At 50.0% G+C, this 14,647-nt stretch overlaps 1 protein-coding gene across 1 annotated transcript in view; it reads left to right on the top strand.

Annotated features, from left to right (window-relative positions):
• Positions 1–14,647, top strand: part of LOC309839702 (cAMP-dependent protein kinase catalytic subunit PRKX) — a gene marked incomplete at its 5' end in the record, with an annotated part of 80,327 nt that overhangs the window by 28,678 nt on the left and 37,002 nt on the right. Inside the window, one exon of the mRNA XM_082681595.1 lies at positions 3,327–3,495. Within this exon, the coding sequence (XP_082537721.1) occupies positions 3,327–3,495 (169 nt within the window). The remainder of the gene's footprint in view (positions 1–3,326; positions 3,496–14,647) is intronic.

The following is a 14,647-nucleotide window of genomic DNA, read 5'->3' as shown; positions in this document are numbered from 1 at the left end:
TACACATTTTTTTCTCGTGATGAGAACTTTTAAGATCTACTCTCTTCGCGGCTTTCAAGTAAACAATACAGTGTTACTAACTGTAGTCACCATGCCGTACCTGACATTCCCAGGACTTATTTATTTTGTAACTGTAACCTTCTACCTTTTAACCCCCTTCATCCATTCCCCCGATCGCTCACCCCTCACCTCTGGCGACCACCGTCGACTCTGTTTCTATGAGTTTGCCCTTTTTTAGATTCCTCATATATATGAGATCATACAGTGTGCGTTTTTCTCTGTTGGACTTATTTCACTTAGCCTAATGCTCTCGGGGCTCATCCGTGATGTCCCAAGTGGCAGGATTTCCTTCGTTTTTTAATTTTATTGGAGTATAGTTGATTATCACACTAAGTGAAGTAAGTTAGACAAAGATCATACGCTGTCACTCATCTGTGGCATCTAATTAAAAATGATATAAATGAACTTACTTACAAAACAGAAACAGACTCACAGATTTCGAAAACAAACTTATGTTTACCAGAGGGGAAACGTGAGGGGGAGGAATCAGTCAGGAACCTGGGATATATATATCCCAGGTTATATAAAATAGATATATAAAATAGATAATCAACAAGGCTTTCCTTCATTTTTACGCTGAATAATATTCCATTTCGTCTCTTATTGGGCGGAGGTGGGTCATGTAACCATCCTTACCTGCAGCAAAGCTAAAAGGGGGACTTTTCTACTTTCCAACGGGAGATATGGAGAGCTGGGGATGTATATTGGAGAGCCTGCCAACAGCGAGCAGGAAAAGATGTTTGTCCTTTTTCTTTCCACTGCAATAACGACTTCATACCAGCACCATTGAATGTTGGTTTGGTCTTTAGCGCGTTAAAGCCGGTCACCTTAAAAATTACAGCATGCTGGTTTCATCCGCCGTCAACAAGACGGTTTCCCTGTATCATCCTGTAATCTGACTGTGGTGCCGGGGGAGTTCCCCCGTCTCTGCACTGCAGGCACTCTGCTTTGAGTTCTCAGTGTTTACAGCACACACAGCTCAGAGCAAAGCTTAAAAGATGTTGCAGGCAGAAAGGTAAAAAAAAAAAAAAAAATCTGTTGAGTCATAGCTGTGTTGTCTTTCTTTTCATCGTTAGAATTTTAGCGTGTGGCGAGACCGTTGATAACGTGATCTAGTCACCTACCTGTTCTATCAGAGAGATGAAAACAGTATGAGTCCAGACGGGTTCATTTGTTTGCCTTGGGTTCACAGAACAAGTCGAAGGCACAACGTGCACTAGAAGCCATGCCAGTGTCCTTAGTTCCCGTTCCTGCGCCCTTTGCCAAGCGATCTCCTGAAAACCCCTAACCTGTGTCCATTCACTCTCCTCGGGGCCCTTTCCCTACTTGCGTCTCTGTGAACCTGCTTGCGCAGAACGTTGTCAACGCTGCCTCACTGTGACACAATTCTGTGTTTACTTCTGAATCATCTTTTGATGAGGATGGATTTTTAAAACCTGTACTGGGGCTCATCATTGGCTTCTTCTGGCACAGTTTCTTTCCTTCATGTGTGTACATCGCTTTCTACTTGCGCGATAATAAAATATTCACGATTGGGAACTTGCTTTAAAAGCCAAGGTGACGTAGCCATGTCCCTCACCCCAGCTGCGTAAGCCAGTAGAGGCACTTACGTATTTTGCAGCTTGAGAATTTCAATTTGTAGAAGAGGCCCTCCCCCCAAGTGCGTTGCTTAGGTGTAACTTTGTTTTCCTCTCCATGTTCCCATGTGCCGTAAATGGCGTTCCCAACTCTGTGGAAGAGGAGAAGGTGGCTGCGTGGTTGCGTTGAAGGTCTTTTTCGTCTTCGAGCCATCCTTGAATTCCTTTCTTCCTGCTTTCTCATCATGTTGATGGCCATTTTTCCAGCCAGGGAGTCCCAATTCGTTGGCCGTTTTCCACACCTCCTTCCCCTGGGAGAGCCCTTCCTCTGCGTTATTTCTTCAATAAACAGGGGCAGAAAGGACAGCCGTCTTGGGTAAGCTTCCAGAGGCTCACACAGACAGATGTCATTTTTCTGCCCCCAACTTTACCTTTTCTCTGGCCGTAGGTAAAATGCCTTCGGAGCTTTAATCTCAGAGGTGCCCTAAGTGATTGCCGGCCGGGGGGAGGGGTAGCAGCTGGACCCCACCCCACAGTGAGGCTCAGAGGATGAAGAAGGGCTGGTGGGAGACCACAGAGGAGGAGACATTGGGTTGACAGTGTCACAGCCTATGGTACACAAGAGGGTTTGATTGCCTGTTACATTTATACTGTTGATTTCCTTTCATGTTTGCAGTGGTTGCACTTTTTAAATTTTTCTCTCTGTTAGTATCTGCATCACTGGTTCTAACCCTTGGCAAGTGTTCACAGAAACACTGAGTGCGTTTAGCTGGCATTAATGGCTTAAAGGAAGCAGCTTGTGAGGAGGGGTGTGTCACACTTAGCCTTTTTTGTTTTGTTTTGTTTTAACAGGACGGTGGCAATCACCAACACGTGTACTAGAGTTTTGAGTTTGTTAGCCTCTCATACAGTGCTTTGTGGGATAAAGAGGAACCTGGCAGGGATACTCACAAGTTTTCATGGAAAGAGTTATCTTCTGATTTTTTATTTTTTAATCCAATTTTTTAAATTGAAGTAGAGTTAATTCACAATGTTGTGTTAGCTTCAGGCGCACAGCAGAGTGATGCGGTTATATATATGCATATCTATTCATTTTCAGATTCTTTCCTATTATAGGTTATTATAAGGTGTTGAGTAGAGTTTCCTGTGCTCTACAGTAGGTCCTTGTTGTTCACCTGTTTTATATATATAGTAGTGTGTATCTGCTAATCCCAAACTCCTAATTTATCTCTCCCCACCCCCTGCTATCCCCTCCGGTAACCGTAAGTTTATTTTCTATGTCTTGTCTTGATTTAGAAAACCTAAAGAAAAAGACACGTCGAAGGAATGTATTTAGCATCCTTTTCCATTCTGTCTTTCCCTGTGTGTGTGTGTGTGTGCGCGTTTCCTCTGGGACGACTCATTTGCAGAAAGGATGGCCAGTCGCCCCTATTAAAGAACAATTCGGGGGCAAGTGATCGTGTGTGTGTGTCAGTTCAGTTGACCGTTCCAGACAGGTGCCTGTCACCCAGCCCTCGCACCAGGTGTCAGTTCAGTTGACCGTTCCAGACAGGTGCCTGTCACCCAGCCCTCGCACCAGGTGCATCGCCCATTACTGAGCTGTCCGAGCCTCCAGGTTGCCTTGAGGTCGGGGTGCTGGTCTCCCGTCCTGGGGGCCGTGGCTGCTGACACCGCATCTCCCCACTGCAGGTACGGGGACGTTCGGTCGCGTGCAGCTGGTCCGCGAGAAGCAGAGCACACGTTTCTTCGCCCTGAAGGTGATGAGTATCCCGGACGTCATCCGCCTGAAGCAGGAACAGCACGTGCACAACGAGAAATCCGTGCTGAAGGAAGTCAGCCACCCGTTCCTGGTCAAGCTGTGAGTCCCCTTCGCCGGGTCCCCACCCTCCCGCCCCCCAGGTGGATTCTCCTGCGGGAGGTGGGATGGGGTGCGGTCACAGCGGGTCACCCTCTGCTGAGACATCTCAGCTCCCGGTCTCGCGGAGAAAGGCGCCATTCCCACGAGTGCCTGCCAGGGTGGCACGCCTGGCGCTGCCCCCCCTGCACCAGCCGCGTGTCCACAGGGCCACCTGGGGCCCGCCAGAGGCTCTGTCCCCTCCTCCCACCCCCAGCCCCCTGGACAGCCGGTCCAGTCGGTCTTCCTGGGACCTCAGTCACCTGCTCACCTCTGCTCGCTCACATCGTTCCTTGGGTTTCTAGCTGGCCGTTCAGTGGCCCCATGTCGATGCCTCATAGAACCTTCCAGTTGAAGGTGCCCAATGTGGACCAAATGGATCCCTCTTTCTGCCACGCTCTTTGCTGGCAGAGGGTAAGGCCGTTTCCCACTCAGGGGCCTCAGGTGTGGGCGTCCACAGAGGGCTCTCCGTCCCCATCCCCGGGGGCCTGTCCCTTCCGCCGCCTCCCTCACGCCCCTTCGCAGCCCCCGACCCCTCCCAGCCCAGCCTGGTGTGGGCCCCCCTCTGTGGCCTGAGTGCCCAGCTGTTCTTGGCCTCCCAGACTTGCCTCTTTCAAGGCGTTCTTTGCTTTCACTACAGCCGTAGTGATCCCTTCACCCGCACGGCCCTCTGATGACCTGCGTCTCTGCTGACACATCCTCAGGGAATGACCCCAGGGGCTCAGTGGCCTAGAAACGGCTCATCCCGGGCTCTGGCTCTTTTCAGACGCTCTTGCCTCCATCCCAGGAAAGTGACCTGCAGGAGGAGGTGGGAGGTACCATCCATGTTGTCACCGCAGGGCCACCCGCCCCCCCATGGTGCCCCCTTCATCTGCCTCTCCCACCCCCTGCCTCTCCCCCCTCACCCTCACCTGCCTTTCTTCTGTGATACACCTGCCTGTTCACAGAGACAGGCGCCTGCACCCTGCTCTTGGAGCACCTTGCCTGTGCCCCAGTGCAGGGAGATAACACCTGCCGGCTCACAGCCACCGGAGCAACGTCCCCAGGGCCCGAAACAGCGTGTCACTCGGAGCAGGGACGGGCGGCATGTTTGACGGGTGACAGAAGGGAAGCAGCTGACTTCTTGTCTTACTTTCCTTTTATGAAGCCCAGTGGCCGTGTTGGGCCAGTGTGGACGGGTCAGTAGAGTCTCATGCTGTTGAGTCATTAAAATCGAAACAAAAAAAGAACTTAGCCAGTGCAGCAGAGCCACCACGCCTCCCTGTTCAGGTCTGAGTCTCCTCTTCGCTGGGAGGTGGTGGGGAGATGGGTAGAAAATCTCATGCGTGTAGATCTTCTTCTGGAAAGAAGAAAAGCTTCTACTTCTGGTGTCTCTTCGAGAAACTGAAATAGTGATTCTGGATGACAACTTCAGTTGGCTAGGGTGTTCAGGACACGTTCTGTACAGGAGATATGGACGCCTTCATCTGTTGCCAAGTCATTCTCACGTGATTTGGGAGAACGGTCTTGGGCTTTTACCAAATACAGGAAGTCTCAAGCCAGGACCCCAGGGTGTGTCCCCCAGGGTGCTTTGTGGCTGAGTTTTCCCAGGAAGACGGGGCACCTGGCCGCTGGGTTCCGGTTTGCTCTGGAGACCAAGTGGCGTGATGGGTTATGTGTCTGCAGTGAAATTAGGAAAACACGGAAGAGAAGCAGGTGGAATTGATGGTGAAAACGAAAAGTCTGAGACGTTGGTGTCGAGAAGACACAAGTTTGGAGAAGAGGGAAGAAGGCAGCGGGAGGAGTGCTTCCCAGGGCTGTGCGTGGGTGGTGGGCATGCCGCCCGGCGGCTGGCGGGGTTGCTGAGGTCACCTCAACGCATATGTTCTGGGATCAGGCATGTCCCCCTGGAAACATTAGGGTGATGCTATAGGGAACCTTGGGGGACGGCTTCCATTCTGGGAACTCCACCTTGCTGTGGGTTGAATTGTGTGTCGTGTCCCCCCCCACCCCTGCAAAAGATACGTTGATGTCCTGACCCCCAGTACCCGTGAATGTGACCTTATTTGGAAGTTGGGTCTTTGTAGGTGTCATCAAGATGGAGGTCGAGGTCCTATAGGAGTAAGGTGGGTTCTCCATCCGATGTGATGGATGCCCTTGTACCAAGCGGAGAAGACACACAGAGACACACAGAGAGGAGACGGCCACGTGAAGACGGAGGTGGAGATCGGGGGTGATGCGGCCATAAGCCGAGGAGCCCCAGGGGTTGCTGGCAACCACCAGAAGCTGTAGAAGGAGCTAGGACAGATCCTTCCCTGGAGATTCTAGAAGGAACCACCAACACCCTGATCTTGCACTTCTGGCCTCCAGAACTATGACAGGATGCATTTCTGTTGTTTAAGCCACCCAGTTTGTGGTCTTCTGTTACGGCAGCCCCAGCAAAGTACCACACACCCCGTCGTCTCCTGGAGTGGGCACCAGCCTAGGGGGTGCTTTCTAACTACGTCAGAGGAGTCCCCAGGATAGAATCCTTGAGCTTTGGGAAGTTAAAAGGGAGTAGGGAAAAGGAGGACCGTGAAAAACAGAGCTTTAGTCAGACAACTCTGCTTCCTTGACTCCTGGACAGCTAATCAGGCGGTCTCCTCCTCAGGTAGGGTAGACTGCCGAATCCAGAGGGACGCAGACTGTGTATTCCGACGTTCCGTGCTTTTGGATAAGTACCTGAATTGTTTCCATCACAAAGGCTGTAAGCCCTAGTTTCAGTGGGATGCAATTTGACCCCAGGTTATCTAAATCGGGTTTTCTCTAATTTTAAAGAGTGTGATCTCTCTGCACTGTGGTGGCTCTGTAATCTGACAGTCTCTTTGCTACCTTGATATTCCTGTTGCCATACAGCTCACTGGGTGCAGGCACACCTCAGTGTAGTCTTTTTATATGTCAGGTCCAACTGTGCTACGGCCAACAGGCAGGAACGTTTCCTGGTCCTTTAGTCCACAAGGCTGTCCTCTGCATGTCTGTGTCCTGGCCTCGTCTTCCTATAAGGACCCCAGCCCTACGGGATCAGGACCCAGCCTAGTGACCTCATTTCACGTTCATCCCCTTTTTAAAGACCCCATCTCTAAATCCAGCCACATGCTGAGGTCCTGGGGGTTAGGACTTCAGCATAGAGATTTTGGGGTGGACACTACTACTTAGTGACTTGCTAAGTGCAGGTCTTTCAGTGCACAGGGGTCTTATTATAAAGTACTTGTAGCCTTTGGAAGTTTTCTGTGCATTATCACTTGAGGGGCCTGGCGGTGTTTGAAAACTGGGATTGAATTGATCCAGGGTCAGCAGACTCTAGAGGTGCCCCACACGTAATGGGGAGAGCGCTGTATCTGACCAGCCCCGTGAACAGGGGGAGTGGGGTGCCCAGGGCCACTGGATGGGGCACCAGATTTAGTGGGAAGAGACCACGAGGGAAGCAGGTATCGAATCCCCCCAGCTGTGCAGTTTCTCTTGGAAATGAGTTGCTTCTCCCAACATCTGCCTTTCATACCATCCAGAAGTGTTGAGTGAGCCTTACTCATGTTCCCGTGAAGCCACATGGAATACCGATGACCCCGGGTATCACGCCGAACAAAGACTCAAGTTTCAACTTCCACGTGAACGGTTTGGCACGTTCGCCCACGGTGTCATTAGCGTGCGGTATTTGAAGTGCTACTGGCTGCGTTGTTGAAAGTCGGCCAGGACGTTCATTACGTCCACATCAGAGAATACATTCTGTTCTGGGATAAAGCCATCCTGAAGGCCGGTTCAGCCAGCGTAGAGATAATTTCAGAAGAGCTGACAAACTCAGTGTAGAAGGATTGTGTTACAGTCAAGGTGTCCCGGGGAGGAAGGCTTGTGTCCCCCCCCAGACCGGGACCCTGTGTCTGCTCCCTGCCCTTTGTGCATATAGAAATCTATGGCATCTTAGAGTTGGTGGGATCCAGGACAGGCGTTCTCACCTGGGCGCCACTGACATTGGGGACGGGAAATTCTTTGTGGTGGCGGCTCTTCTGTGTAGTAGAGGAGGTCTAGCAGCATCCCTGGTGTCTACCCACTCGATGCCAGGAGCACACTCCCTCCGTGGTGTGATGGCAAAAAATGTCTTTAGACGTTGACAGAAAATGTCCCAGGGAGTGAAATAGTCCTGATTACAGACCACTGCCTAGATAGATAGATAGGTAGGTAGAAAGAAAGAAAGAATGTGTGGATGGATGGATGGAAGGAAGAAAGGAAGACAGGATGAATAGGCAGGTGATATAGAAATAGATAGTGAGATAAATAGATCGATAGGTAGATATTTGGGTAGATGGATGGGTGGGTGGATGGATGGATGGATACACAGATGGTAGACAAATGATTAGATAGGTTGACGGATGGATGGATGGGTTGAATGATGGATGGAAGGTTGGTTGATAACACCTGTGATAGGGGCACACACAGAGACTAGGTGGGTGTGGGTGCATTCTCACTTTCCTGTCCCAGCCCCTGCACGTGGAGTTCCATCATTTCGTCTTGGTGATGAGCCTGTGGACCCAATAACAGTCCCAGTGCTGTGTCGCTCATTGCGCAGTAGAAGACCCAGCTAGCCAGCCATGTTTCATTGGCTTTCCGCTACAGATCTGGGTATGAAAGAACTCAGAGGTCCATCACCCATGGGGCACATCCTTCTCATTATTGGCGAAATGACAGCTTGGATCTCCACATAGAGGAACTTGGGTCTTAGTCTGGAGAGGACGAGCCCATAGCCTAAAGGAAAGGTCTTTCTTCCTGCCCACAGACTTGAGTCTCGTGTGCATCTCCATGGCACATGGACGGGTAGTTAGTAAACCTGTTCCTTGGCTTTTCTGGTAGTTAAGGAGGAAAGAACACCCTGTTCAGACTTCCCTTGACCCCTCTGCACTTGAGTTTCAGAAGCAAAAGTCCAGAAATAGCTCTCCTTCCTCTTTCACCATCGCCTGCAAGGGACGGCTGTGACAGAAGGAACACGGCCACTTCCCAATTCCTTGTTCTGTGCTTTGTCCGAACGTAACGAAATGTCCATTTTGAATTTTGGGGTGTCTGGCAAGGTGGATGCTTGTAAAAGGGAGGTTTGAATTCTCCTGATGGAGGGAAACTGTGACGTTCCCGATGAGGCTCTGGTAGATGCCAGCGTGGTTGGTAAGGACGGAATCGTCAGCCCTTCGGGGCCGGAGATCCTAAGCCGCTGAGGATGCTGCGGCAGAATCTCGCAGAAGGAGAAGGCATTTGGTGGCTGACAGGTGGGGGGAATGCTTGGTGCAGGGGCCACGGGTCAGCCAGGAGGCTGGGACATGGGGAGGGATCTGAGTCCGCCTTGGACGCAAGGCTGGACGTGGGGGGGAGCTCCAGCATCGATGCTGGTGTGTAACTCAGGAGCGGGGGTAGGAGATGGGAACGGGCCCCCAGGGCGCTTCTGGGGAGGTTAGATGGACACACTGTGCGCCCGGGCACCTCGGAGGGTGCGCTTCCCTGTGCGTTCAGCTGGGGACTTGGGTGCGAGGACAGAGCACGAGGTCACCCCGTCCCCGCCTTCCACAGCGGCGTACTGGCCTGGCACACGCCTGGGAAGTTGGACGGGAGAGACAGGGTTCCAGGTGGGGCAGTTTCCAGGGAGCCATCTGGGAAGAGAGAGAGAGCGAACGGTCGTCCTTGGGAAGGCATCAGATGTAGCCACCGAGCGTTGGGACCCCTGGGATCCACAACAAGGGGAGCCTGGGCTGGGGACGGGGAAACAAGTTCAGGTCCCCTCGGCGGTGCGGGCGGGGGGCACTGGTTACCGTGGAGCCGGTTCGGAAACTGGAAGGGATGTTCCAGAACCTCAGATTGCGCCGGGCGATGGGGCTCAAGAAAGGGTGACGTGAGCGGCTTTCTGTTTTCTCCTTTTGAACGGCAGAGTCCAGCTTTACGGCAGCATCTGGAGAAATTGTGACCAACTTTAAAGTTAGGTGTCTCCAGCTAGATGAGGCTGCCTTTTAAGTTAATTAAAATGCCACAAGGGAGGTGCTCACTGCAGACTTTGCAAATAAAAGACAATAATCAAAGGTGGAAAGTGCTTCTTTGAGCTCAGAGCTGACGTCTCTGCCAGTGTGTTCCTACTCATTGTCAATGACGGCCACTTTTTTTTTTTTTTGCTGTTTATGGAATAATTGATTAATATGTTCTCTCCAATGCATTTTTTCAATTTTAATTTTTTAATCGTGGTAAAATGTACCTCACATAAAATTTACCATCTTGACTTTTTTTTAAACATCTTTATTGGAGTATAATTGCTTTAGAGTGGTGTGTTAGTTTCTGCTTTATAACAAAGTGAACCAGCCATACATATACATATATCTCCATATCCCCTCCCTCTTGCATCTCTCCCTCCCACCCTCCCTATCCCACCCCTCTAGGTGGTCACAAAGCACCGAGCTGATCTCCCTGTGCTATGCGGCTGCTTCCCACTAGCTACCTATTTTACATTTGGTACTGTATATATGTCCATGCCACTGTCACTTCGTCCCAGCTTACCCTTCCCCCTCCCCGTGTCCTCAAGTCCATTCTCTACATCTGTGTCTTTATTCCTGTCCTGCCCCTAGGTTCTTCAGAACCTTTTTTTTTTTTTGATTCCATATATATGTGTTAGCATATGGTATTTGTTTTTCTCTTTCTGACTTACTTCACTCTGTATGACAGACTCTAGGTCCATCCACCTCACTACAACTAACTTAACTTCGTTTCTTTTTATGGCCGAGCAATATTGCGTTGTATACATGTGCCACATCTTCTTTATCCATTCGTCTGCCATCTTGACCATTTTTAAGTGTATACTTCAGTGACATTAAGTCCATCCACATCGTGCAGCCATCCCAACCATCATCTCCAGAACCTTTTCATCTTGCAAAGTTGGAACTCATGGTGCCCATGAAACACTGCGTCCCCCTCCCCCTCCCCCAGCCGCACCATCTACTTTCTGATGAGTGTGACAACCCTAGGGACCTCCTCTGAGTGGAATCCCACACTGTGTGTCCTTTGGGGGCTGGCTTCTCTCACCAAGCATCATGTTCTCAAGGCCTGTCCACATTGTAGCCTGTATCACAAGGTCCTTCCTTTTTCGTGGCTGAGTAATATTCCATTGTGTGACTGGAACACATTTGTTTATATCCATCATGCATCCACGGACACTTGGTTTGCCTCCACCTCTTGGCTGTTGTAATGCTGCTGTGAACACAGGTGTACAGGCGTCTCAGTCCCAGCCTCAACTCCTTGAGTGCATTTTCAACATCTCTTTCTCTTTCCTGCCCGTGGAGAGTGCTTAAGCATTTTCTCTTCTCTTCTCTGCTTTTCTTTCTTTTTTATTTTTTTTCCTCGGCTTGCCTCATTCCCTTTTCTTTCTTCCTTTGTCCCTCCATCATCACCAGGTCACCACGTGGACAGTTTGGTATGATGCCTTCTGTCCTTCTCCCCGTGCTTAAAGAGCTCTGTGCGCGCGCGCACACACACATGCAGAGTGTGGCATTCTTACAGCATATTATTTTTTTGCCTCTCACTGTTTTTAACTCTGCTTCGTAGAGATCCCTCCTGGGCATTTTGGGTGGACGCTTTCCAGGAGGCCGGGCAGGGGTGAGGGCGTACAGAAAGGGAGGGAGGTCTCTTAGCTTTTCCTTGGAGAGAAGCTGGGCCATGGGCCGTGCAAGGTAGAGGTGTGAGGACCAGGGAGCGGACGTGGTATAGGGGACGGACGTGTGTGAACGTGTGCACGTGCTCCCAAAACCATGCACTGTAGTCACACTTGCTGCACACTAGACACTCTAGACTCCTAAGCTCAGCTTCTCACTCACACCTGCTCCTTCCAAGCTAGACTCATCCACCCACCTGGCGCCTGGTCCCTTCTGCCCGGATGTCTCTGCAGGCAGTTCAGGGTCCTCATGTTGGAAAGGAATTCTTGACCTTCCTCTTTGCCCCACACCTCCAATCAGTTCCTCCTTTGGACTCCCCCCAAATGGCCCTTCCAGCTCCTGGGTCCCCCCCCACCCCCCCACCCCCCGGGCACTGTTTTTGATTTCCTTTTCTTTGCTGCTGTGTTCACTCTCACCAGGGCTTCTGCCCTTTCCTCTTCCTTTTTTTTAATTCTTTGAACTATAGTTGAATTACAATATTGTGCTCGTTTCATGTGTACAGCAAAGTGATTCCGTTTTATATATTTATATAAAACTTTTTTCCTATTCTTTTCCATTATAGATTATTATAAGCTATTGAGTACAGTTCCCTGTGCTGTACAGTAGGTCCTTGTTGGTTATTTTATATGTAGTGGTGTGTATATGTTAACCCCAAACCCCTACTTTTTAACCCCTCCCCCCGCTTCCCCTTTGGTGACCATAAGTTTATTTTCTGTGTCAGTGAGTCTATTTCTGTTGTGTAAGTAAGTTCGTTTGTATCATATTTTAGATTCCACATCTAAGTGACATCATATGGCATTTGTCTTTCTCTTTCTGGCTTACTTCACTCAGTATGATAATCTCTAGGTCTGTGAGTCTGTTTCTGTTTTGTACGTAGATGCATTTCTGTTACTTTTTAGATTTCACATATGAGTGATACTGTATAACGTTTGTCTTTCTCTGTCTGACTGACCCCACGTAGCATGATCATCTCCAGGTCCATCCATGCCGCTGCAGGCGGCATTGTTTCATTCTTTTTCATGGCTCAGTGGTATTCCACTGTATGTACACGTACCACGTCTTCTTTTTCCAGTCCTCTGCCGATGGACACTTCTGTTGCTTCCATGTCTTGGCTGTAGTGACTACTGCTGCTGTGCACACAGGGGTGCATGGATCTTTTCAAGTTAGAGTTTTCATCTTTTCCAGACCTGCCCTTTCCTCTTGTAAGTCACATCTCCAAAGTCCGTCCACCTTTGTTCATCTGGGTCCCCTCTCTTTCTTCTCAGTCACCTCCCCAGGGCTTATCCACTCTTGATTGGAGACGGGGGCTTCTTTCTGACATGAAAACCCAACTGTCATCCTTTGTTTTCCAGTCCCGTCAATGACTTTCCTTCCTGCCGTCAACAAAATGCAGACTCCCTACGGTGCATCCACAGCTCTAGGGTTTGACTGGTGCCTCAGTTTCCAACTTCCCTGTATGTCTGTCCCCAGCCTCCTTCGACCACAGATACACCTGGGCAACCCTTCCCATCTTGCTGGGACACACACCCCCTTCTGTGTTCGGTGTTTAGAGCTGGTTCCCCTGCTTCCCACAAGGCTCATGACAGGCCAAACGGGAGATGCCCTTTCCAGTGTGTCCAAGATAGGACATTGCCAGGTTTGAAGTGAGTCCTTTGTTGGGTTTTTTTTAAGATTTCTTTTTTTTTTTTTTTGATGTGGACCATTTTTTAAGTCGTTATTGAGTTTGTGACAATATTGCTTCTGCTTTATGTGTTTTGGTGTTTCGGCTGTGAGGCATGTGGGATCTTAGTTTCCCCGACCAGGGCTCGAACCCTCACCCCCTGCACTGGAAGGCGAAGTCTCAACCACTGGACCACCAGGGAAGTCCCCGAAGTGGGTCCTTGTCCAGATGTATCCACTAAACAGAGAAAACCAGTGGGTGGTGAGGTCAATAAAGACGGGCGATCATGAGTTACTGGAGATGCTGCTTGGTGATGCTAACCGTGGGTCCCACGCCTTTTAGATCCACTACATGCGTGCTTTTCTCGTAGCGACGTGATAAACCTTGCTTTTGGCCCTCGAACTTCTATTTTTTTTATAGACTCGGTCCTGCAGTTGATGAGAATGACGGGATGAACAGATTAGCTCCTGCAGTTCATCCCGCTTCTGATTCTCTAAACTCAAGAGTTGAATTCCTCTGTGGTCACGTGGACTGCCTCCTGTCAGCCACAAGCACCAAGCGATGACTGTAACTGTTCTTGGAGTCGTGATGTCAGGAACTGTTTGAATATTCGTTTACTTCCGATCGTTAATAATACCCAACTTTTTACAACTTCTTTCCATACAAGAAACCTCTTAACTGGTGGAGCTTTGAAGCAAAGATGTATCGGAGGAATTTGTTTTCTTCCTTTCGATAATGTATCTGATTTTCGTGATTTGGAGGAGGAAAGTGGCGTCAGGGCCCTCAGGACTTTTGTTTGTTTTATAGCCGTAAGTTCTATTCGTTATGGGGGCCTTTATTTGAAAAGTATTGCTTCTTAAGCAAGCTGATGACGGATCACTTCTGCGTGTGATCTACAAAGGCAAAAATGACTTATCCGCTTAATATACGGTGGCTTTCGTAGGTATGGCGGTTGGTTGAAGGTTTGTTTGATTTCATTAGATATTTGTGGAACGAACATCTTCATCCAGCTTGGTCGGTCGGTATAGTTCTCCCCACTCGATCCCTTGTTTGTGACATTTGAGATTGTGATACGGTGATTTACCCTAGGAAATATTTATTTGGTCTTCTTCTCAGTTCCTGGCACAGAGTTCCTAAAACCCTTGCAATTTCCTAAGTGTCGAGAGCCATAAAGGTGTCTTGGAAAGCCCCCGGGTCACCTGTGGCTGGGGGCTGGTTATAGGGGAACCAACCCTTAGAGGGTTGGAACTGTCAGTCCCACCCTGACCTTGGGAAGCGGAGGGGGGCTGGAGGTTGAGTTCACTTCCCAGTGGCCAGTGAGTTCATCAGACCTACGTAATGAAGCCTCTATAAAACCCCAAGAAGGTAGGGTTCAGAGAGCTTCCGTGTCGGTGAACATGTAGAGATTTGGGGAGAGTGCAGCCTGCCCCCTCCCCAAATCTCACCCTCTGCATTGGTCCCATCTGGCTGTTCCTGAGTTAGCTCCTCTTATAATAAACAGGCGATCTAGCGCGTAAACGTTCCTGACTTCTGTGAGCCGTTCTAGCAGATGAAACCCAAGGAGAGGTCGTGGCAACCTTCCACCTGCAGCCGGTCGGTCAGAAGCACAGGTGGCCCCCTGGACTTGCCGTTGGGGTCTTGTGGGACTGAGCCCTTACCCCATGGGGTCTGATGGTACCTCTGGGTGCATAGTACCAGAACTGAGTTGAATTCTAGGACACCCAGCTGGTATCCGAGAAGGGCTTGACGTGTGAGGAATTGGGAGCCGGAT

The sequence above is a fragment of the Grampus griseus genome (genome assembly GCF_964374135.1).
Source record: "Grampus griseus genome assembly, chromosome: X".
Lineage (NCBI taxonomy): Eukaryota > Metazoa > Chordata > Mammalia > Artiodactyla > Delphinidae > Grampus > Grampus griseus.
Note: the sequence above shows the minus strand (reverse complement) of the source record. Positions and strands in the feature narration are given on the sequence as shown.